Source organism: Podospora anserina, chromosome 3, assembly GCF_000226545.1.
Source record: "Podospora anserina S mat+ genomic DNA chromosome 3, supercontig 1".
Classification (NCBI taxonomy): domain Eukaryota; kingdom Fungi; phylum Ascomycota; class Sordariomycetes; order Sordariales; family Podosporaceae; genus Podospora; species Podospora anserina.
The window spans coordinates 100,463-123,845 of NW_001914832.1; the positions used below are offsets into that span (position 1 = coordinate 100,463).

The 23,383-nt window shown below is 57.0% G+C and overlaps 8 protein-coding genes across 8 annotated transcripts; 6 read left to right on the top strand and 2 right to left on the bottom strand.

The window, feature by feature from the left end:
• Nucleotides 1-128: 128 nt before the first annotated feature.
• On the top strand, nucleotides 129-1,496 carry PODANS_3_300 (uncharacterized protein; the record flags this gene model as incomplete). The annotated part of the gene is made up of 3 exons (XM_001903253.1): nucleotides 129-465; nucleotides 537-1,122; nucleotides 1,190-1,496. 3 exons carry the CDS (start codon nucleotides 129-131, stop codon nucleotides 1,494-1,496), a joined length of 1,230 nt encoding a protein of 409 aa, XP_001903288.1.
• Nucleotides 1,497-2,013: 517 nt separating this feature from the next.
• PODANS_3_310 (uncharacterized protein) lies at nucleotides 2,014-6,528 on the top strand (the record flags this gene model as incomplete). The annotated part of the gene is made up of 3 exons (XM_001903254.1): nucleotides 2,014-2,123; nucleotides 2,195-6,147; nucleotides 6,209-6,528. 3 exons carry the CDS (start codon nucleotides 2,014-2,016, stop codon nucleotides 6,526-6,528), a joined length of 4,383 nt encoding a protein of 1,460 aa, XP_001903289.1.
• A 613-nt stretch (nucleotides 6,529-7,141) lies between these two features.
• PODANS_3_320 (uncharacterized protein) lies at nucleotides 7,142-10,045 on the top strand (the record flags this gene model as incomplete). Its single annotated transcript, XM_001903255.1, has 1 exon — nucleotides 7,142-10,045. The coding sequence occupies one exon, from the start codon at nucleotides 7,142-7,144 to the stop codon at nucleotides 10,043-10,045; it is 2,904 nt and encodes a 967-aa protein (XP_001903290.1).
• A 107-nt stretch (nucleotides 10,046-10,152) lies between these two features.
• Nucleotides 10,153-11,011, bottom strand: PODANS_3_330 (uncharacterized protein; the record flags this gene model as incomplete). The annotated part of the gene is made up of 2 exons (XM_001903256.1): nucleotides 10,153-10,839; nucleotides 10,901-11,011. The coding sequence occupies 2 exons, from the start codon at nucleotides 11,009-11,011 to the stop codon at nucleotides 10,153-10,155; spliced, it is 798 nt and encodes a 265-aa protein (XP_001903291.1).
• A 578-nt stretch (nucleotides 11,012-11,589) lies between these two features.
• On the top strand, nucleotides 11,590-13,681 carry PODANS_3_340 (uncharacterized protein; the record flags this gene model as incomplete). The annotated part of the gene is made up of 2 exons (XM_001903257.1): nucleotides 11,590-12,802; nucleotides 12,873-13,681. 2 exons carry the CDS (start codon nucleotides 11,590-11,592, stop codon nucleotides 13,679-13,681), a joined length of 2,022 nt encoding a protein of 673 aa, XP_001903292.1.
• A 1,590-nt stretch (nucleotides 13,682-15,271) lies between these two features.
• On the top strand, nucleotides 15,272-16,558 carry PODANS_3_350 (uncharacterized protein; the record flags this gene model as incomplete). Its single annotated transcript, XM_001903258.1, has 1 exon — nucleotides 15,272-16,558. The coding sequence occupies one exon, from the start codon at nucleotides 15,272-15,274 to the stop codon at nucleotides 16,556-16,558; it is 1,287 nt and encodes a 428-aa protein (XP_001903293.1).
• Nucleotides 16,559-16,809: 251 nt separating this feature from the next.
• PODANS_3_360 (uncharacterized protein) lies at nucleotides 16,810-17,750 on the bottom strand (the record flags this gene model as incomplete). The annotated part of the gene is made up of 2 exons (XM_001903259.1): nucleotides 16,810-17,305; nucleotides 17,362-17,750. The coding sequence occupies 2 exons, from the start codon at nucleotides 17,748-17,750 to the stop codon at nucleotides 16,810-16,812; spliced, it is 885 nt and encodes a 294-aa protein (XP_001903294.1).
• Nucleotides 17,751-20,691: 2,941 nt separating this feature from the next.
• Nucleotides 20,692-22,758, top strand: PODANS_3_370 (uncharacterized protein; the record flags this gene model as incomplete). The annotated part of the gene is made up of 1 exon (XM_001903260.1): nucleotides 20,692-22,758. The coding sequence occupies one exon, from the start codon at nucleotides 20,692-20,694 to the stop codon at nucleotides 22,756-22,758; it is 2,067 nt and encodes a 688-aa protein (XP_001903295.1).
• Between the last annotated feature and the right edge of the window lie 625 nt (nucleotides 22,759-23,383).

Below are 23,383 nucleotides of genomic sequence, written 5' to 3' on the forward strand. Positions count from 1 at the left end.
TGGAGCTGTGTTGCATCGCTCACTGAGAAATCGATAGCCGACCTTCTGGATGAGGCCGAGTTTGCGGGCGCAACAGAAGCAGAGTCTGTTCACTGTAACTGTGTCATCTCACCTCCAAAAATCAGCACATGTCAGCCATCATGGTGAGCTACGACCACACAAGCTATCCGTGCGTCAGGATACATACCCCGCTTTCTCGGCGGGGAACTGGGCCTGGCCTCATCATTGTCTCTGGCGACGACTATGAGGTGCACGACGACCGCGTTAGCCAAACACTGGATCCGCACCCGACCAAGAAATGGGCAGAAGAGGGATATGCGGTGGCCGAGGTGGGGGTAGGTCTGGTCCAGAGGGAGCAACACGATCGCGTTGACAGAGTGCTTGAGCTCAAGAACCAGCTCACCGAGGCTGTTGATAAACTGAGGGCGACGCCAGAATGTCAGGGCGAAGAAATTGGCTTGATTGGTAGGTCATGGCCAAGCCGTCACAGAGAGGCTCATTTGTCGTCTGGAACAAGACTGACTATGGCATCGTAGCATTTCACCACGACCACATCTCCAGGCATCTCCTCGATGCTGTCAAGGAATTTCCTGAGATCAAGGCAGTCATCTTTTATGGCTGGTCACCAAGCGAAGCACCGCACGTCCCGGTTCTTGCCCACCTGGCTGGGAACACTCGTCCCAGCAGTCATGTTCCGGGGGTGACCATCTACACCTACCCGTCTGCCAAAGACCACCTCTTTGCTCTGCCAACTCATGCATCATTTTTGGCGAGCGCCGTCTCCGTCTCCCACACTCGCTGCTTGTCTTTTCTCAAGCCCAAAACGAAGGGCCCATACTTTGACCTGGAAGCTATATGGGACGAACACACGCGGTTCGAGTTTGAAGACCGCAGTGTGGAGGAAACAATGAAGACGATGGTGGATGAGCCCTATGTGAACCATGTGCCCACCTTGACGGGTGGCATCGGGCGAGCAGCCCTGACGAGGTTTTACCGGGACCACTTCATCTTCAGCAACCCCGACGACGCCAAACTCGAGCTGGTGAGCCGCACCGTGGGCATTGACCGGGTGGTGGACGAGTTTCTGTTTCAGTGCACTCACACCAGAACCATTGACTGGCTGTAAGTTGAATAGTGGCCGAAGCAAGACAAGCACAAGGTGAAAAGAGGCTGACGATGAGACCGAAAGGATCCCTGGAATTCCCCCTACCGGAAGGAAGCTGAGTGTGCCCATGACCAGCATTGTCAACATTCGCGGCGATAAGCTCTACCACGAACATATTGCTTGGGACCAGGGAACGGTTCTTCGACAGCTCGGGCTGCTCCCAGAATATCTGCCATTCCCAGGGACCCAGTTGGAGTACCGTGTGCCGGTGGCCGGGATAGAGACGTCGAGCAAGATGGTGGATGAGAACTCGTGTGCTTCGAATGAGATGTTGGACTATCAGGTGAGGGAGGTGAGGGAGGTGAGGGAGGTGAGGGAGGTGGGGGAGTAATTGTCGGTAACAAACACGTCATTGTTGTCTGCACGTACAAGAAGAAAGAAAAATGAAGAAAACGAACAGCCCAAAATGCATTGTTGAAACGCGCACAGTGCCAGGCAGTGCGCGTAGGAGCGCCATGTAGGGCAAATGGCTGGAGTCTAAACTGTGCCGTTCCACAGTTTTGTATGGCAGAGGTCACGGGTCTGGTCACGGGCTCAGGCCAAAGTGGGCCTAGCTCGGCATTCTAAGTTTCCACGACCACTCGAAACTTTGCAAAATCGGGAAAGCTTTCGACTCGACTTGATTCGATCTCCGCTGTCACCAACTTCTGACGACCGCACACATTACACCCTCTCTCGCTCCCCACCTGCAGCATTGCCACTGATAGCTCCAGCAACTACGATTATTTTATTCTGTAGCCTCCTTGTCGACTCTCGACTTTCGACTCTCGATCCCCGACCCGTCAATCCCTCAAACAACCACCACCAACCACCCTTGGCCATCCAGCTCTCCGACGACATCAGACATCATGCCTACAGGCCTGTCTTCCAGCTTCGCCTCTGCCGCCGCCGGCCAAACCCGAGATTCCAGAGGAAACGGACGAGTCGACACGGGACGTACTGGCGGGAGCGGTGAATGGTAAGATGATCAGAATACATACATGCTACGTGACATCACCCTCGTGCCTCGAGGCTAATATGGGGTGCCAGGCCGCGCTCGAATGGGACTAGGACTTTCCGCCGACCCTCCACCACTCCCTTCAACCAAAACCCCTCGTCCAACCCCGCCGATCTCATGCAGTCTTCCGTTTCCGACACGCCTTCTTCGTATCCAAACAGCCAGCCAGGCTTTGGGGAGGGGGCCGCGAAATACACGAGGGAGGAGCTGCTCGACATCTTCAATAGTATTGAACCCGCCAAGATGGATGTCTCCAGTCTTTTGGAGCCGAATTGGAACCCGGGCCATTTGAACGGTAGCCATCCCTCTGCTCGTCCATGGGGCAAAAGTGGCGACTCGGGCCATGCCCCACAGGATCCCAGCGTGTGTTGGGACGCAGATGGCAGTGTCAAGCCCATCGGTTTAGAGGACATGACCGAGGAGGAGCGCCTCATGTTTTCGACTGATGTGAACTCGACCATGAAGCCACCTCAGCCGAAACAGCCCCAAGAGGGGAGCACCCCTCAAGGCGGGGGCATCAACGGTCGCAAGACGTCTGTGAGCGCCTCGAATTACCCTCTCGCCTCCCCGTCGACCTCCCGCCCTGTGACCAGGCGTAGGGAGACGGCTGACACGAACCCGTTTCCATCTGCGTCTGTGGCCTCGCCGACAGCCTCTCGCTTCTCCCGGGATGAGTGGTTTCCCCGCCGCAACACGGCCGAGGTCAAAGAGATGACGGATGAGCCAGAAGAAGACCACAATTTACGCGAGGCTCCGGCCAAGAATCAACCTTTTGCACTGCGTGCCAACACTGGCGGTCCGACTGGCTTTGGCAATGCAAGTTCTCTCTGGGGCCCAGGCACGCCCACCTCGAGTTCTGGAATCGGTGGTGGGGCATTTGGCAACTTTGCCATTCCCACGCCCACCACTGCCGAGAAGCGCTTCCCATCTTCGGGCGGGAGTCGTCTTGCGCACCTGATCCCGAAGGACTCGACTGAGAGCGCAGCGCCCAAAGCAAGTGATGCCGCCAGCTGGCGTCCTCGCCAGCGGACTGATACAGACCCGTTTACGAACCGGGACGATGGTGCATCTGGCAGTGCAGCTTTGGGCGGGGCTCAGGACAACAGTCCGCCTCTGGCCTCGGCCCAGCCGCTGCGCAGCAACAGTGTTTTTGACACCCCTGTGAAGGGAAGTGCTGGTGACTTTGGCATGGCCAATCTGCGTCTTGGTGACCGCGGCGATGGACATGGCCCAAACAGTCCCTCGGACACGAACCCTTTCCGCAGCCCCACTGCGGTGGACGGCCGCGAGGAGCAGCAAGACGACCATCACGACCGTCAGCACCACGATGTTCTCCGCAACAACCAGCCCGGCCCAGCCCCTGACAACCATTCTGGCTACAGCACGCTTCCTCGTTCTTTCGGGGCTACTGGCCCCTTTGACGGCAGCGATCGGAGCCAGACCTCTAGTGTCGGTGCCAAGGGCTTCCCCGCTGTGAACCATCTGGGCGGTTGGCCTTCTGCACCCTCTGTTGGCACTCCCGATCGTGATCGATCTTTCAACCCGTTCGGACCTGGCATTTTCGGGTCCATTACCGATCTCCCGTCCCCTGGCCTGGGCGGTCTCAACAGCGTCTTCGGCGTGCCCACTACCTCGAGACTTGCCCGTGGAAAGCTCGAGTCTCTTTTCCCGACGGCCATGCAGGCTCCAATCCACCCTCACGACCAAGACGGGCTCGCTGATTCTATCCCTGATCTTCGTCAGGCCAATCCTCTGGGTGCTATTGGCCGTGGTGCCATTGGTTTGCCCCGTGAAGCCACTAGTCCTGTCCGGGGCAACCGGGCTGCCTTTGAGGATATGTATTCGACTCCTGACCAGACCCGTTCTCCTTTCTCCGCCCCCGATCAAGACCAGCAGGGTCTCACGAGCACCGCCCCGGGCCAGTCATTCCCCACCACCGGCGGTCCTTCCTTCGTCTCTGGCCAGGCTGGAGGAGATCCGGGCTCGGTCAGAACCATGGTCATGCCGGACAGGATGCGCTGGGTTTATCTCGATCCCCAGCAAGTAGTTCAAGGGCCCTTCAGCGGTCTCGAGATGAATGACTGGTACAAGGCGAACTTCTTCACGCCTGACCTTCGGGTCAAACGGCTGGAGGATCGTGACTTTGAGCCTCTTGGTCAGCTTATCCGGCGCATCGGAAACTCCCGGGAGCCTTTCCTCGTGCCGCAAATGGGTATCCCTCATGGCCCTGCTCCTCCCGCTGGGGGCTACGGTCCTGGAGTGTCTGATCCTGTCCCGCCTCTTCAGAACGCCTTCCCTTCCTTCGGCCGCACCCTTACCGCTGCTCAGCAGAATGACCTTGAACGCCGTAAGCAGGAGGAACAAATGTATCATGCCAGAGCGCGAGAGCTGGCTCAGTTTTCCCGCCATCCCCTCCAAACCTCTGTGCCCAGCACGCTCCAGCACCACTCCAGCATCCACAGCCTGCAGAGTCAGCCCAGCTTTGGCAGCATGACGTCTCCCATCACCATGCCTCCTCAGCCTCCCATTGGTCCCATGGTTCCGGGCGCCCCTTTTTTTGATTCGGGTGCTGGCATCGCCCCCGGTCCTGCGCAGCCCCCCATTGGACCTTCTGCCGACCTTTTTCCTGCGGATCTGAACCTCAGTGAGCGCCAGATGCTCGCCAACATGCAGGCCACCGGGTCACTGCCGGCCGTTTTCCCCTCGCAGTCAGGGGGTGCCAATGTTGCCGATGGTGGCCTCCAGAGCCAACTGCCTCATGTCGACCAGCTTCAGCAAGACTCCGAGGGCTTCAAGGACAGGCTCCTCCAGTTTCAAGATCTCCGCTCTGAGCGTGATGCTGAAGAGGCGGCCGCCACTGCCACTGCCCAGGCCCGCAAGGTCATCGACGAGGTTGTCAAGCAAGAAGAGCCAGCGCCGGCTAATTCTGCCCCCGCTCCCATGTCAGCTCCCGTGCCCGCTCCTGCTGCTCCCGAGACTCTCGTCGCGGCCCCCGAGCCCGCTGTCGCCAGGAAGGCTGCTGCCCCAGCCCAGTCTGAACTGTCTCTGACCGAGAAGGTGCGTAAGACGCAGGCCGATAACGCCAAGTCGGCGCAGAAGCCTTCTGCTTCTGGCCTTCCCATGCCCTTCCCCCCCCCGCAAAACGCCCCTCTGCCTGCTCCCACGGCGCAGCGTCCTGCTTCCAACCTCCCTAGTCAGTATGGCGACCGGTCCGCCTCTGGAACTCCTGACACGTCTTCTGAGGGTGCCCCTCTTGCCCCTCCCCCTACCGCTCCCTGGGCTCCTCAGCCTGGTGCTGAGGCTCACAAGGGCCCAAGTCTGAAGGAAATTCAAGAGGCCGAGGCCAAGAAAGCTGCCAAGAAGGAGGAGGCCGCAGCCGCCGCTAGACGCGCGGCACTCGAGCAAGAGACGGCAGCTCTTCTGGCGCGTGAGAAGGCGGCTGCTGCTGCCAGTATCGGTCTTCCTGCCACTAGTACCTGGGGTACCGGCTCGCCAGTCAGCACGGCCAGTGGCAGCCCCTGGAAGCAGCCCACGGTCGTCAAGACTCCCGTGTCTGCCAGCACTCCCTCCAAGAAGACTCTGGCCGACATTCAGCGTGAGGAGGAGCTGCGCAAGCAGAAGGCCAAGGAGGCTGATCGCCAGGCCAGCGCTGCTGCCGGTGCCGCTCTTGGCAAGCGTTATGCCGATCTTGCCAGCAAGACGTCGTCGCCCGCTGGTATTGCGCCCGCTGGCCCCGCGACACAAGCCATGACTGGAGGTGGATGGTCTACTGTGGGGGCTGGCGGCAAGGTCAAAGTTCCTACGGGTCCCGCTGCTCAGAACCGGTCTGCTAGCACCACCGGCATCAAGCCCTCGGCCACGCCGGTTGCACCCAAGGCCACACCCAAGCCCGCCCAGACATCGCTCAAAGATGCCAGAAACCTTGCCCTTGACGAGTTCAAGAACTGGGTCCGCCGTGAGCTGACGCGTGGTGCTATCAAGGAGGGTAAGTCTTGACTTGTCGATTCTTTTCTGATGTTCACGTTGCTAACTGAATGCGTGTGTAGCCGACGGCCTCACTAATACTTTGTTGGAAATGCCGCTTGATCAGCCCGATATTATCTCGGACGTTGTGTACAGTTGCGAGTACACTCTGAACGGCAAGGACTTTGCCATGGAGTTTGTGCGCCGCAAGAAGCTGGCGGACAAGGGCATCATCGAGAAGGACTCGACGGCGGCGTCGATGCCCAGCGATACCAAGATGGTCAGCAACAACGGCTGGAGCGAAGTGGCCAAGAAGGGCAGCAGCAGTGTGCAGGCTGCAAAGGAGGAGGCGGCGGTGCCTGGCTTCCGTGTGGTCCCCAGCAAGAAGAAGGGCAAGAAATAGGATCCTCTCGCCGCTGACCCCGCTGACCGTGTCGACGTTGGAGCCGAGAACTACTTCAAGGCGCTGCAGTTCAAAGGAGGAATGAAGTAACAGACGGAGGGAAGGGGGGGCGGGGGGCATGATGGGTTACATGCAGTCCGTTTTTGGTGCATCTCTTGTTGGCAGCGTAGCCAGTTGGCATGGCAAGCCCTGAGCGAGTATTACATGTAGCAGTAACTGTGTTGAGTATGTAGCGCTTGCCTCGACACCAAAAATATGGAGCGAGGAATAGTTATTCCGAATGTACGTTGGTTCGCCATCTGCGTGATTTTGTCATGACAGTTGGAAGATATGTTGGTTGGGGGGAGGGCAGCCGTATGCAGGTAAGGAAGCGCAAGGCTGAAGTTGGTGCCCCGGGGTGTCTTATGTAATCCAGGAGCTCACCAAAGGTGACAACCCCGCCATGGCTACACAGTGTGAACGGTGCGCCCCACTTTATCTTTGAGATCGCAAAAATGGAGGGGCACAAGTGGGAGGTGGTTTTCCGTATCATACCCTTTTGCACCACACTTTCCTTTTTTCTTTTTTTCTTCTTTCCTTTCACCGGATTGGAATAGGATAAAATCATTTCACAATGGGGTCACCAAACGGCGATACCCTCGTTTCCTCCTTGCCTGAGCTTTTGGAGCAAGGCAAATACCTCGAGGTTTTGCTGTCTGAACCAGGCAAAGCGCTGATTCGGAGCTATGTCCACCAGCAGCAGTCGCCATCACCACCACCACAGGACCAGAATCACAACAGCAACAGCAAAATTGTCGGACTAGCCGCTTTTAACGCTTTCTTGCAGGGGAATGTCACCGGCCCTGTGCTTGACGACACCCTCCTCTCTCGGGTCGAGAAAGCGTTTGGGACGACGGAGAATGAGAGGAAGGATCTCGCGAGGAGATGCCTGGCGGAGCTGCAGGTGGATGGCGTGGGGGTGTACGCGTATGTCCCGCTGTTGGAACTTTTTGGGTTGGCGAGGTGGGTTTTGTTGGGGTTGGGCGATGATGAGAAGGAGAGGTTGAGGGTGAATGTCTGGCATTACAAGCTCTTGACGGAGCCTAGTCTGGGGAGCGGGAGCAGTTTCAACAAGGGGTTGCAGTGGTGTGAGGTGCCCAGTTTGAGGGCGGAGATTGAGCGGGCGCTGGAGGGGGGGCAGGAAAAGGACGGGGAGGCGTTGGTCGAGAGGGCCATGGTCTGGATTATGCTTGGGCAGGAGAAGAAGGCTAGGGGGGTGCTGGAGGAGGCGAGGAAGGAGAGGGGGTTTGTTTATACGCTTACTGGAGCTTTGGGTAAGAGGACGAAGTTTCAGGAGAGGAGCACGAGTCAACTTGTTGTTTTGGCGAGGAGTAAGGGGGCGTTTGAGAGCGGGGGTGGGGAGGTGAAGCCCGAGGGGCTGAAGTTGAATGATGATACTTTGCTGGAGGAGTTGAAGTTTGATAAAGAGGGGGGAGAGACGGATATCGGGGAGAGGGATGATGAAAAGGAGGATGTGCCGGTGGAGTTGAGGGATATCAAACCGGATGAGCAGCCGCAGCTCGCGCCGCTGGATCAGATTATCTTGTTGGCGGAGGCTACGCTCAAAGATGCGTTCTCACCGGCGGACACTTTGAGCTCGGAGGAGGTGTTGCCTTTTGCGGTGAGGGTCATCTCAGATCAGGGCAAGACAAACTGGCAGATTTATACGCATGCGCTGCTGGTGAGGTCGAGGATTGAGGTGCACAGGAGCAGGACGATGGAGAGAGGGGTGCTGCAGATGCAGGCGGTGGTGGATCAGGTCGTTGTTGATACCACACAGCCGGAGCGTGCCCAGACGCAAGAGGAGAAGGAGGGAGAGGAGGAGAATGGGGTACCGGAAATCAAGGTCTCTGTGCATGGCGACGAAGCTGCCCCCGTCGACAACAAGCCAAAATCCTTCTTCCCCGCCGCCAAACCGTCAGAGACAGCACCTCCAGAAGTCAGATTGCGGTACATTCACACGCTGAGCTCGCCACCACGATGGCATCTGGAGTCAGAGCTGGCCTACTCCTGGGCTGGTGTCGGATCGCTGGTGTCCGCCCTGGAGATCTTCAAGCGCCTTCGCCTGTGGGCAGAGGTGGCACTTTGCTATGCCAGTAATGCCGCGAGGGAAGACGAAGGCGGGCGCGGAAAGGATGGAGAGGCCAGGGCAAAGGCTATCCTCCGGTGGAGGCTATTCAACAAGACGGGAACCGCCCCTGAGAACTCGGAGCAAGACGCAGACGAGGAAGACGTGGACCTTGACAAGATCCGAGAGGCCGACTACCACGGCCCCCAGCGGACGCCACCGCCCTCCAACGCCCCTCGCCTGTGGTGTCTTCTTGGAGACCTTGAGAACGAAAAGAACTACTACGAGCGGGCCTGGGAGATTTCGGGTCAACGATATGCCAGAGCCCAAAAGTCTTTGGGAGAATACTACTTGCAACAAAAGGATCTGCTCAGCGCCCGAGATGCGTACAAACAGGCGGTGCACGTCAACAGGCTGAGCAACGAGTTGTGGAACCGTCTGGGAGACATCAGCTTGCGCATGGGAGAGTTTGCCGATGCCGCTGAGGCGTTTAGCAGAGCCATCTCGTCCTCCGACTCCAATGGCGGCGAGGATGCCAGGACGTGGAGTAACCTCGGCAGCGCCTTTTACAGTCTCTATGTCGAGCGGGTCAAGGAGTTGAGGCAGCAAAACGAGAACGGCGTGTCAGCCGAGTCAGCAGCTGTCCCTGGTGATGATGAAGACGAGGAGACGGTTGAGAAGGAGGCGAAGGACCCAAAGACTTTGCTGACCCAGTCGTTGCATGCCTACAAGAAGGGGGCTTCGATTTCGCATGACAACTGGCGCATCTGGGACAATGTTATTACCCTGGCCTCTCGGCTGCGACCGATTGCTGTCCAGGAGGTTCTTCTCGGCTTGCAGCATGTGGTTAGGATCAGGAAGAGCGAGGACGCGGTTGATGTTGATGTTTTGAGGCTACTGCTCAACGAGGCTGTGTTGTCTGTGGAGAAGCCGGCTGGAACGGGCATCTACGACCCCCCTCGTGGATCGACCGAGAGAGCGGTGGTGCAGTTCTTGGAGACGTCGATTGTTCCCCTGACTACGGCCCGTTCTGAGTTCTGGGAGCTCATCACCAGAGAGCGAGTTTGGAAGAGAGACTTTGCGGGCGCCATTGACGCGGCTGAAAAGGCCTGGCGCGCTGCCATGGGCGGTGCTGGCGGTGGCCTGCTCCCCGGTTCCAGCAGCACAGGGCCTGATGGGAAGAGCAGGAACTGGTTGGAGGACAAGGATGCGTGGGCCGTCGTTGTCGAGAGAACAGATGAACTGGTCTCGGTCCTCGAGAACTATGGCGAGGAGGTTCCCGAAATCGGGGGCAAGTGGAAAGGCAAGGCTCGGTTGGCCGTCAGAAGTGTCATGGGCAAGGGCAAAGAGGCCTGGGAGGACACGGAAGGGTGGGATAGACTCAAGGGCTTGCTGGAGGGACTAAAGTAGGTAGAGCGGAACCTCGAAATAAAAGATAAGATTTGTGAGCACTTTTTCTTGTTGTCTCGAGATCGGCCTTTGCCGTCTCCAATTCATACTCGTACACCAAAACTCATTCATACACCAACGCTGAACCCGAACGACCCGTCGAACACATCTGCCTTGGCTGCTTCGATAGCACTTGCTCTCATCCCCCTGAGATCATGGAAGCTTGGCACCCTGTTGGGCTCATAGAACGTGAGCAGGTTGGTCATGTCTTCGTCCGTCATCTCACACATCTCCTCCCAGCTGTACTTGTCGCTCACGTCCTTCATCCAGGACATGCGCTTGGGGCCCTCCTCGGGCTCGGGCGCAACCTGGCGCAGCTTGACGCGCAGCTCGCCAATGGCCTCAATGGCCCTCCCAGCATTGGACGGCAGCTGCTTCGCAATGAAGCGTCTGATCATGCTCGCCAGCCTCGGCCCCTTGCCATTGGTGGACACCATGATCTGTAGCGGTCCATCGCGGTGCACGCTGCCAAAGTAAAAGTCGCACTCGGGCGGGACATCGGCAATGTTGGCCACCAGGCGCTTCTGCTTGCACAGCTTCCAGATCTGGGTCGAGGCGGCAGGATCGTCGATGGCTACGAGGACCATAGACCAGTCCTTGTCGTCGAGGTCCGAGGGGAGGAAGATCCGGTCGACGTGGGTTACCTGCTTTTGGGCGACACGGTACGAGACTTCGGCGTTCAGGCCGCTCGAGGGACAGATGACGGTGACGACGGCATCGGCGTTGAGGAGGTGGACAATCCGTCCTGCTGCTACCTGGGGAGATGTTGTGAGATATTGTACAGCATAGAAACAAAAGGCAATAGCTGTCACGCACCTCACCGCCGCCGATGACAAGGACAGGTTTGCCCTTGACCTGCCATGCAATCATCAGGCTCCCGCCGCCCTGGATGGCGGGGTACTTTTCCTGCGGTCGTGATTCAGCCATGCCGCCGTGTGTCTTTGCGGTCGCGACGATGGCGATGGAAGCACGGAAGGGGTTGGCAGCAGAAAAGAAGACATGGCGATGGCGAGATGGGTGGAAAAGCAGACGAGATCGAAAGCGCCATTCAAGAGTCACCATTGGTCCCGTCCCCAGGGCATCCCCGGCCCCTCCACCGCTTTCTTTCTTTTTTCCGTGATGGTTGCTAGGGGCCCTGTGGACCTATCGATAAGCCTTACGGATAGGTAATGGCGCCTGGGAAGCCTTGAGCACTGGGACACGGCAACCGTGCAGCCCGCACTTGCAGTGCAGCACACAGCACACCCTGCCCTGGAGCTGCAGCTGCAACCCTGCCTGAGGTCCATCCTGCTACAGAGTACCTAGGCCCGGCATCCCCAACACCCGACCCCGACCCCGACCCCGACCAACAGGAACAAGCACCTCAGCATCATGCCCGTTCCTGGGCTCTCCAACATCGCATTGCCAGCAACGATACCTTATCGCTATAGGGCTAGTATCGCCGCCCACTCGGCCCTCAGGCGTGCGACGGGCAGCATCAGCATCACCGACATAGGCACCGCAACATGTCGGCGCCCCGGAGGCTGGGAGGTGGCCGCATCCTGGGCAGCGGCAGCAAGGGGCTCGCCCCGCCCTCGTCGTCATCCTCGACTCCCGCTCCAGGAGGTGCCAACCCACGACGGGCCAGCGCCAACACAGCTCGCGCCGTGAGCCCATTCCCGCCCTCGGAAAGCAGTGTTAGCGTCGGCTCGTATCATTCGAGACTCTCGTCTCCCAACTCCCTCTCGCCGCCTTTGTCCAGCACGCTTCCGCCCTTCGCCCAGGATCTCGTCTCCCATGTCAGCCTCGCCGGTCCCTCGAACCGCGCCATCAGCAGCGGAGGGCTGGTTTGCCCAATATGCAACGAGGAAATGGTTACTCTGCTCCAGCTCAACCGCCACCTAGACGACGTGCACCAGGAGCTCCCCGAGGCCGAGCAGGACGAGGTCAAATCGTGGTTCGACAAGCAGGTGCTCAAAGCCAAGCGGTTCCAGCCGCTGTCTCTGATCAACCAGAAGCTACGCGGCATGGACGTGTTCGAGTCCAACGAAAGCCAACCTGTCTCAGCGCCGGCAGCCCCAGGCCGGATTGCAGAAACTGTTATCGATCCCGAGGAGCTGGTGACGAGGAAACACTGGCAGAGGCCATCGGGCAACGACACATGCACAGACCCGACATGCGATAGGAAATTGGGACCGCTGAGCGGCAGCGTAAATTGCAGGAAGTGCGGGAGGTTGTTCTGCGAGGAGCACACAATGTACCAGATGAAGCTGTCGAGGTCAGCCAACCACGAACCGGTCCGGGGCATCTGGTGTCGCGTGTGCGAGACGTGCTACAAGTCGAGGGGGGGCTACAATGACCACAATGGTGTTTCACGAGACCATACGGCGGACTTTGCTGCCGTGCGTGCCAGGAAGGTGGAGAGGCAACGCCTCGAGGTCCAGAGGCTGGAGAAGAGGTTGACCAAGCTGACTAGGCTGTTGGCCGAGGGGCCTCAGGACGCGGGTGTCAACTCGGCGTTGCTATCACCGCTCGGCGGGGCAAAACACATCAGAAAGACTATTGAGCAATCTGTGGTGGCTTGGGAAGAAGATGCGTCTGTGGCGAGGTGCCCGTTCTGCAAGCAAGAGTTTCGGTCTTGGACGTTTAGGAGGCATCACTGCAGGATATGTGGCAGGGTTGTGTGTGCGGATCCGGCGACGGGGTGTTCGAGTGAGATTGGATTCAATGTCGCAACCCGCATGTGCTTGCTCGTCCGATGGCTCAAGAATCTGTGCTAACTGTTCGGTAGCAACCGCTTTGCCCGCAGCCGAGAAGCCAACCGGTGGTGGCCATGTCAGTGTCGATGTCAGGATGTGCTGCGACTGCAAGACGACCATTTTCTCACACCGAGATTTTACTGATTCGATTACCCACAAGCCTCCGGATCAGATCGCGTACGAGAACCTACGCCAGTTTGAGCTGGGCATCCGAAACATGATGCCAAAATTCCACAAAGCACTGGTGGCATTGCAGCCGCCTGACGATAACAGCAACAAACCACCGCCAACACACGCCGAGATCCAGCACGCTGCCAGCATTCGCAAGCGCCTCACATACTCGTTTCGCCAATATGGCGAGGCAGCAAAGCGCATTCAGAACATGCCCACCGACAGCCCTACGCAACGGATGCTTCAACAAAAGATTTATGCCGCTGCTTCGGCCTTCATGCACACCAATATGCTTCCCCTGAAGAGCCTGCCATCTATTTTGAAAGCCAGCGGGCCGGGCCACCGGCGCTTGCTCTCCAACGGGCCGTCGCACTCGCCCCTGCGAAACGGCGAGTCGGCCACATTCGATGCCGAAACTTCCAGCGTGGGAGGGGCGAGCGAGGTCAGCACCGCCGTGTCGGCTCTCGAGACAGAGGAGAAGGAGGCAAAGGAGAAGCTGATTGTCTTGGAGGAGCAGCGGTTTATGGTGCACGAGATGCTCAATCATGCAAGGGCGGCGAGGAGATTCGAGGAGGTCACGGCGTTGACCAAGAACATCGAGGAGCTGGACAGGGAAATTGAAAGCTCAAAACGAACTGTGGCCGATGTTGCGGAGAAGTTCCAGGGGCTTTATGTTGGAGGAGCATGAGGCGGCGACAGAGAGGAAGGATGAGTATTTAGCGGGCATGGCTCGGAGTTTGGGAGTCATCTTTTGTGCCAAGGACAGCTGGTTGGAACGAACCAAAACATGGGAATATCAATCTACGCTTCGGATATTCATCGCAAGCCCGGGGCGATCTTAGCTTGTCGATGTCAAGCAGACCCCACTGCTGTCTTTTCGAGCTCAAAAGAGCGGTTGACAGACGGGGTGGCACTGTCACGGCTAGGTCAAGACACAAGCTCGAACTGCCCATGGCGCACGAACGCGGCGTCTGTCCGTCTGCCCAAATTAGCGGCCAACCAGACTGCAACCTCCGGAGCTAAACATCTCGGACACAACTATCTGGCCTGTATTCCGCTCTTGCCGCCGTCTACGTATACTTTTGCATCCCCAAAACCGAAGGCAAGACCCTGGAGGACCTGGCGTGCCTCTTTGCCCACGGCTGGCTGAGATTGACGAGCAGAGACACGGGGCCAAGAACAGGGAGTTCCTCCGGAGAGAGGAGGCGTACAACAGGAGGAGGGCCCGGAGGTTTGTCCGTGTTTGAGTCCGTGGTCAAGTCTCGCGAATGGACGACGTTCAAGGACTGGGTATCGAGGTGTCTGTCTCGCCGGACGAGGCCGGGGGAAAAGGTTATGTCTCCTGGGCTGCCCCAGGGTTCTTGTGCCTCTGCTACTTCTTCCGCTTCTGTTTCGAGACGGACGTCGGTGGATGACAAGACGAATGTGGTTTGCGAGTCGTTCGCCACGGGTCTGGAAGAGCGGTATGGCGAGGATCAGGCAAGCAGATCACGAAAGAGCTTCATCTTTAGTGTCATCGGGAAGGGGAGGCGGGCGTCCAGCGTGGCGCTTGATGGGTCCATTGCTAGCTCGCCTCGGGATGGTAGTGCGGCAGGTTCGGTGTTTTGGAGCACAACTTAGTGGGAGAGCACTGGCTCAGGATGGTGGAGATCTGCCAACTCCTTCCTCGAATCCTTTGCAGCCGGGCCACCAGATGGCAACGGCGGCCCATTCTGACGTGGAGGATGCCTCGTCGGAAGGAGCGGTGTCACCTTGCACGCTGGTTCCTCCCAGCGGTAAGAAGCAGAATTTGCCCCTGGCTGTCGTGATTGCAGAAAGTGGTTTTGTAAAACAAGGCGTGGATGGAAATTGACTGCTTAGATTGATGGAATGGCCCATCGTGGCTGACTTTGGCGGTAAAATAATTGACCACTGTTGGATACTTACCTATCACACAAAGGCCCGTGACTCATGATTCTCTTGCCTCTAAAGGAAAAGGAAAAGAAAAAGGGGAAGAAGGAACAGGAAAAGGAAAAGGGGAAGAAAGGAAAGGAGAAGGAGGAGAGAGAGGACGGGCGTCAGGGCAACCGTGATAGGGTTAGGGTTATACACCGGAGATGTCAGTGTCACCCCGCCAAAGTGGCCAGTTGATGGATGGAATCGAGGAGGCCAAAATCTAAGCAATATTCACCAAAACACATCTTCAACAGTGCCTTCACGCGCCGGTTACAAGTCTCCATCATCCATTCACATTACCTTTCAGTCACTGTGATTCCCCATCATCTTCCGACGCGACAAAATGCCACCCTCACCCCCGCCCACCATACCCCCCACCGCCAATCCAGACCACTCCAACATCACAATCTCCACCTCCCCAACCGACGACTACCGCCCCAGGTACAGATTCTACAACAACACCTTCTCCCTCCACCGCGTCTCCCCCCTCTACCTGGGACCCGAGCCCGACCACAGCGGCGGCGCCGACCCTCCCCCCACCACCATTGGCCCAGCCCAGCTCCGCCTCGTCGCCCAGCGACTGCGGGATGTGCTTGTCGGGGATGTCGCCCGAGGCGTGGAGGTCGGTCTCACAGCTACAGACAGCGACAGCGCCAGCAAGATCGCCAACAGCATGGGCAGCCTCGAAGTGGTGGTGGTGAGACCTGTAGAGGCGGCTGATTTGCTCGATGTGAGTCTGGAAAAGATGAAGGATCAGTACCGGCAGGACGAAGGGAGCCAAGAGCTGGCGCGTTCGTGGCGCGCGCTGGAGGCGAGGGTCAAGGGAAAGCTGGGGTTGGCGATAGAGCTGGTGTATGAGCATTCGATGGGCCTGGCGTTTCTCTTGCCTGACCTGTCCAAGTCGTCGGCGTTGGCGCCTGGTGCGGCGGATGATGAGACGGGGACGGGCCGGTTTCTGTGGCTGCCGGTCATGTTGACGAGGATGCCTGCTCCGGTCAGGGTGGCGGTGACGCAGTTTTTGGAGAGGGAGTTTGACTGCAAGATTAGTCCGACCAGGTTTGGAACCAGGACGATGGTGGGGGGGTTGGAGAGGTGGATGGAGACGTTGGAGAGGAACAAGAAGGAACAGGAGAAGGATCTGCTTGTGGCGGTGGGGTTTAACACTGTAGCGATGATGCCGAGGCAGATGGTGGCGGTGGAGGGGGGGAGGGAGGAGTTGAACAAGCCGGGCTTGGCTACGATTGATGTCATTCTTCCGTGGCGCAAACTGGTCCCGTTTTGGAAGCGCGGGAAGGAGATGGAGGAGGGGGAGATGCGGAGGAGGTATGAAGAGGGGGGTGTGGAATACAAGGCTTCGGCTGTCACGTTGGCCGGCAAACAGGGGATGAGGGAGGAGGGATGGGGGTGGAGGAGCGAGGTTCAACAGCCTTTCCTTGAGGCTCTGTCAATGTACACCAAGAGAACCATCGCGATGGGACTGTTTCATCCAGCGGTGCGGATCGTCAAGGTTGGCTGCTCGGGATTCACGGCGGCCGAGGGAAGATTGAAGATCTTTCCTACGATGGACAGGGCTGGGGTGGTAGACTTGTTGGCTATGTTGTGTGAGAAGGCTGTTTCGCAGCAGCGTTGAGCGAGTGACAGAACGGCGGTACGGGGAGTGGAATTGTATGTTTCTGCGCTGACTGATGAGGATTTGTTTCGGGACACCAGCGTCATGGTGCAGCGTCAAAGGTGCAGCGTCAAATGTATTTGATTTTCAGTTTCAGGCATAAGAAAAGAGATGTCAAGATGTGACACGGTCATTCCTACATCCTTTTTATTTATGACTGCTAACTCGAGTGATCCTACAGAAAAGCTCTTACAACCTCCAGGAATGGTCGTCTATCTCATGAACCCCCTCTTGCCATCACCATCAGCATCCTTCATGGGGTTCAGCCGGTCGAGCAAGCTGGGCTTCGCCTTCTCCGTGTTGATGCTGCTCGAGCCAAGACCGGTCGTGCCAGTAGTGCTGGAAATGTTCTCTTCGGACGAGGACATGGACGAAGAAGAAGAAATGCCTGATGTACCAGTGGTGGCAGTGCTTCTGCTGGTGCTCGAAGTCATCTTGTTGGGAGCGGGTCCGCTGCCAATCTCGTGGCCGCAGCCCTGCTGATGCACGCCCTTGGGGCAGCCCTCAAAGGCACCGTAGCGCTCGGAGCTTCCTCCCAGAGCACCACCCTGCTGCTTGAATTCTTTCATCGACATGGCCGGGAGAGTGGTGGTGCCGTGGTGCTTGGCCTGCTCGTGGTGGACCTCGTGGATGGGCACCGTGGTGTGGACCACTGAGGGTTGGATGGTCTCCTTGTGAAGAACAGGTTGAATCGTCTCGTGGACGTGGCTGCGATGACGAGTCAGTTGGGCTGTTGCTGCAGGCGGGATGTGGGGAAAACATACTGGTGAACCTGCTCACCCTGAACGACGGGGGCGTGGCTCTGCGTGTGGGTGGTGCCCGTGACGGTGCGCTCATCTTTGAGCTTGCCGGCCTCGGCTCTCAAGGCTCTCTCGGTGGCCTCGTTGTCGCGGTTGTCGAACTCGCGGTTGACGACCTTGCCGCGGTTGTGGATGTGCTGCTCGGGAAGGACTTCGGTGTCGTGGATGGGCTGGACCTTGCGATGGTAGTGGTCCTGGTGGACCTCCTTGTCGATGGCGGTGTTGATCTCCTCGTGCTGGGTTGGGCGGACGGTTTCCTTCTTCACGGCGGGTGCGACCTGCTCCTCGACGGTGGTGTCGTGGTGACCTGCCTTGGAGACGAACTCGTCGACGGCTTGCTTTGCTCGATCCATGATGGTGAGTTGTTTGTTTCGGAAAGAGAGCTGAGGGTGAATTGGTGTGGGGAAGTTGATGGGTTGCAATAGACGGATCATGGATGGTGGGATGGAGTTCTTATAAGGTAACTCGCTACGGGTAGAACCTGGGGCTGGGGGGCATTGTCAATGGTGACGTTGGTCGATGACCTCAACCGCCATTGCTAGTGACGTTGACTCGTCTCCCATCTTGCTCGGACTCTGCGGCAGACTAGGTTCGATGTGTTGAGCAGATGCTGGCCATCTGATCATACATTACATGGTGTAGGTTCGCGGTTCGGGAGTCGTCGGAGGAAACGGTCCTCATCAACAAGGTAGTAAGGGTGGTGTGTTGGAGCCAACATGGCCAACCAGTCTCCAGCAAACCCAACGATCGAGAGATCGGCGGATCGCCCGTATCCTCGTGCCTTAGTCCCGGGTCCAGACTCACAGGGCTATTCCTGGTTGATTGGTTGCAGTAAGGGGGGGGAGAGGGGGGGGTTGCTAGCCACTGCATCACCACACACCTCCAGCACAAAGATCGAAGCTATGGCCACGCATGACGCTGTCCAGTGGATCAACAACGCTTACACGCGGGGAGAACCTCCAATCATGACGTTTAGCCTCTTCCAGATGGATACGCTACGATACGTGCTCGGGGAAGATCCGATCTCAGAGAGCATGGCAACCTACGGCAAGCTATGGCAATGTCCGTTGAACGCCGGCTTCTACCACGACCTAGTCTAGCTTCATCCACCTCAGCTCCCCCTTCATCGTGAAACATGCTCTCGTGTCGGTCTACTTTGGCAGTATAAGCACCAGTTCAAACTTGGGGAATCAGTATGGGACAGAAGAGCAGTTGCCTCGCGCACAAACATACCGGTTTAGGAACCGCATCGGCCGAACAGCATCGCCAGCCTGAGAACGGCACAGCCCAGGACCTTCTCAAGGATATCGCCCGGAAAAGCAAGCTCCAGGCTCGCGGGATGTCGGGGAAATGTCAAGATGGCGAGGCTGGCACCGGGAGCTCGATGCACGTAGCGGAGCAGAATGGAAACGCAGTTGGCGAGAGTGCATCAACAAAGCGGTTGAGGATCACCTCAACTGAAGATACTGAATACGGAGACAACTGTTACTGCGCGTAAGTTTGTCCCATTCTGTCGTCATAAAAATTGCATGTGGCTGACAGTGTGCGCACCGCTTGTTCTGATCTAGCCGTCGTTCAAGAGGTCGTGAAACCCCACGTCCACGAGATTCGACAAGAGGAAATCCATCGCGACATTCATGTACACACAAACCACACCATTATCCAGCCTGTCTACGATCTCGAAGCTCTACCACCGCGGCACTTTGTCCCCGACGAGACTGGAAAGCTGGTTGAGGTCAGCGAGTTAGACCTACCCGCGTGCACGGGACGAAATGCCCAATGGCACATCGCGGCTGGCCCCGTCCCCGACAAAACCAAGAGCAAGCAGGCTCTCGGGACGGCGGCGATTACCAAAACCGGGTCACCCAATAGCAGCAGCGGGGCCGTGAACGACTCGGACACTTCCTCGTCGACGGATTCCGTGCCCGTGATGGAGGTTGGCCAGCAAGAAGAAGCGGTAAGAATGATGACAACCACCCTATGATTGCGAGAAAAGACTCAACATCTGACTCGCAGTATTGCCTCGCTCCCGAGCATCAGACGCCAATTGTGCAGAAGGCTGCCGTACCAAGGTCAACAACGACGCAAGCCAATGAAGGTACGACAAAGAAAACCTCTCGACTGCCGAAACCGTCGACTGCGGGTCAAACAACAACGGTGGCTGCAAAGTAGCAAAGCCTGAGCTGCATTTGTGTCCATCTAGGTGTGTTGCGGGAAGGCTTTGTCATTGGTTGCCTATGTCTTCCTTTTGTTGTCAAAGTATGTTGGTCAAAGACACGGCGATTGTCAGTTAGTGGCTTGTTATTAAGCTTGGTGAGAGATGATTCAAGTTGGGAATGGTGGAAATTTAGGCGTGTCCAAGGTAGATACCTCCCTACAGCTAGGTACATGATTCTCTTTAAAGAAAAAGAAAATGGATATGGGTAGTGACTTTCCAGCCATGATTACAGTTGTGTATGGGAGCCAATATCATGCTTGATGATAAAAGCTGAGATATAATGATGCGACTTGTGTCTACGGTAGGTGCGTCAGTTAAGGTACCTAGGTAGGTAGCTATTGTACTTAGTCTGGGCATCAACATGTGGTAGCTAGGTCTTTCAGATTGTCCTTGATAGAATTGTGGCACAATTCTCAACTCATGTAATGGCTAGAATAAAAGCAACGAGTCGTCGTCGTCGCCGTTGAGGTGACATTTCCCGTTGCCTCCAGCCCCTCATAATCACGGCACCTCCCTGTAGCACCCACTCCACATTGAAGCATGCGATTAAGTGATTTTCATGCTTCTCTTCGATCATCAAATAGCCTAGAACTTCCTTTTGGCACAGTTCCATCACCACACATCACTAATGTCGTGTTGGAACAGCACAACCTCTATTCACCTCGGGTCTGGTAAACTTGTCACCCGGTCGACTGCATCAAGTCAAGTTTCCGAGTGTCGAAGTGAGGTGGAGAACAAGGAGAAACTTGATCAGTTTTGAATACCATACCTGTTCAAAATGAATCCCTTCGCATAAAGACCAAAAGCCAAAAGCGTCACTCCCTCTTTATTCATGAAGGCTGCTCGATCTGTGACATTTCTACATTGTTGTGAGCCTTCAGAGGATTTATACATGTCACAATGCCTCAGGGCCATCGTAACTGGGTGTAACCACCTCATCTGCTTGAATCCTGAGCAAACGGCCTTTTCGACATTTTTGTGCTCTTGCTTGGGAGGCATACCGATTAGACCTACCTTGGCCCACCTACTCCTACCCATTGTTGCTTAGGCACACTATCGATTTTAAATTTGCCAGAATGGTCGACGTCACCGACGAAGATAATTCGTACTGGTGGGCCAGATCGCCAGGCGACCTACAGATCTTTGATGTGCCTGACGTGCCGGTGCCCATCCTCAACCTTCATCCGATTCTTTACGAGTATGAATACGACAAGTGGATGGAAAGGGTGGGAGCTATACCGGAAGCTGCAGTCGACCTTGACCCAAACTACAAGCCGTTACCCCCGAAGGATCTCGCGCCGGAACTTATGACGGTTCTGAGGTTCGGCAGAACACCAACTTGGCCAGACCTCTGGCGGGACGCGATCTCATCGCCCTACTTCGCTTGGCCAAACTACAAGCCCTGTCTGGGCGGCCCGATAACCTGTTTCACTTGTCTCAAGCCCCTGGACATCCCGTATGCCCAGGAGCCGGAGGGTGCCTTCGGAAACTATGACGGTGAGGCAGCATTCGAAGATGCCGTGATCGTCGAGGGATGCTCTCATATAATGGGCGCCGATTGCCTCCAGGCGTGGTTGAAATCCAAATACCCAAACGATGGCCAAAAGGACTTTTACCGTTGGGTCCGCGGCGAGATCATGCTAGGCGAATGGGATGAAGACTTTCAACAGAGAATCAAACCCTATCACGAGAACCCGGCCCTGCGGAGAACTATTGAACCTGGTTGCCCCATATGTGCTGCTCCCCAAACAATCGACACAAACTATGGCACAGAAACCATGGATCGCAGCGCCGTGACCTTCAAGTTCCCCAACATTAAACGCATCAACGTGCAGTGCATTCGGTCGTACGCCGAAATGACGGAAAACGACATGCTCGTTGCTGGGTTTCCCTGGATTGTACTGCGGTCCAAGAAGAGCTATCGCGAGGAAGTGGAAAGGCAACGAGTCTACTTTAGAACCATATTAGAACAGCACGAACAGCTGGGTTGCGAAACACATCCGGACGTCCCCGGCGGGCCTTACAATGCCCTGGACTACGCCTATTTGAGGAACAAGGCCTACGAACGTGTGCTCATGCTCCACGTGGGAGAGTTGCTTTATCAAGATCACCTGTGGAGATCACAGAACCCACACGTGGATGTTGACTCGGGCTCGGACGAGGATATGATGGATGTAGATGATGACGACAATAATCCACCGCCGCGGGGAGGGGGGGGGCCTGCCGCTGGAAACCGTCAACAGCCACGAACACCACCGAACCGGCAACCGCGACCACCAGTGGTGCATCGACCGCCGCCGCCGGCAAACCCACCGAACCCGGGCCTGGCGCGGCCGCCGATTGTCCCACGGTGGTTGAAACAAAGCAAGCGCAATCCCAACCCCCATCCAAGGCCGCTGGATCCAAACGAGCCGGCACCACCGCCAGTCCTTCCGGCGCCGGACCCCTGGCCCCTGGACTATGACACTCCGGAAGAGCTGAACCCCCTTCGGTGTCCCTGGTGCGGCAGAGACGATTTCAAAAAAGCCACCGAAAGGCGCAAGCACGAGTACAGGTTTCATAACCGCCCTGACCTGGGAATGGGGGGGAGGCTAGCTCGAGATGACCGTCGCGCTGCAAGGAAAGACGCAGCAGACATGCTCCGAGCAGCGCGTCGACTGCAAGAACTTCAGGCGGCGGACCCACCGCAAGGGGACGAGCAACAACTTCGACAAGCGCAGCAAGCCTGGCTGGATGCGCGGAGACCACTGCGACCTGGGACGCAGCCGGATTCACCGCAACCGCCAGGAGAGGCCAGGACAGGCAGCCCGGCAGCGGAACGTGCAGAGCGACTGAGAGCCTTCTGGTCGGAACGTGCACAGCAGGATGAACAACAACGTGAGGAGTATAGGGCTAAGATACAGCGCGAAGCTACACGACGTGAGCTGGAACCACATGAAGAACTGTGGCTGCAAGGGGGTCGGGCTGAAGAGGCACTTGTAGCTGCCCGGGTTGGCCGGGAACAGCAGCAGCAGCGATTCGGGGCAGGACGGGCTGAAGCAACAATTTTAGCTGTGCGGCGGCAGCAGCAGCAACAGCAGCAGACACCAGAGCCCGAATCACCGCCTGACGATATATACGGCGTATCACCACGCAGGTCGTGAGGTACGGTAGGTATACAGAATAGATGTCACATATCCGCTTGCTTGTTTAGCATGAATTCAACAAGGCCTGCCGCAGAAAAAGGGCGTATTTAGCCAAAAGCAAACATGTGCCGCGTCTTCCCCACAAAATGGACGTCGAAATGCCGTGTTCCAAACCACCATGCCAAGGATCACCATGTGTAAAAGCTCCGATTGGCTGGACTGATCGGGAACTGGCATCTCAGATATAGCGGCTTTGCGGGGAAGTCGATCCATTGATTATTTCCCAGAGACACGAGCCGTCAGGGTTTACCGTCTGGGGTGTTCCGGCTAAGGGGAGATCCCAGGTGATTAGAGGTACCTTACCTAGCAGGCGGAGGGCCGATGTTGTCATCAACCGTGGAGTTTGCAACAGCTGGGAAGATGAACATACTCACCAATATGCTATGAATACTCGACATAAAGACATAAGACCTAAAGAACACTGGTAGGTGGGTACCTATGAAGGGAACAGTGAAAAGAGGACCTACCGTCAAAAAGGTTGACAGGTGACCTAACATCTAAGGGGCGATGGGAAAGACATGTAATTAACATCAACACAACCTCGGCAATCATCCGCCGAGAAGATTACCCTTTGAGCGTTCAG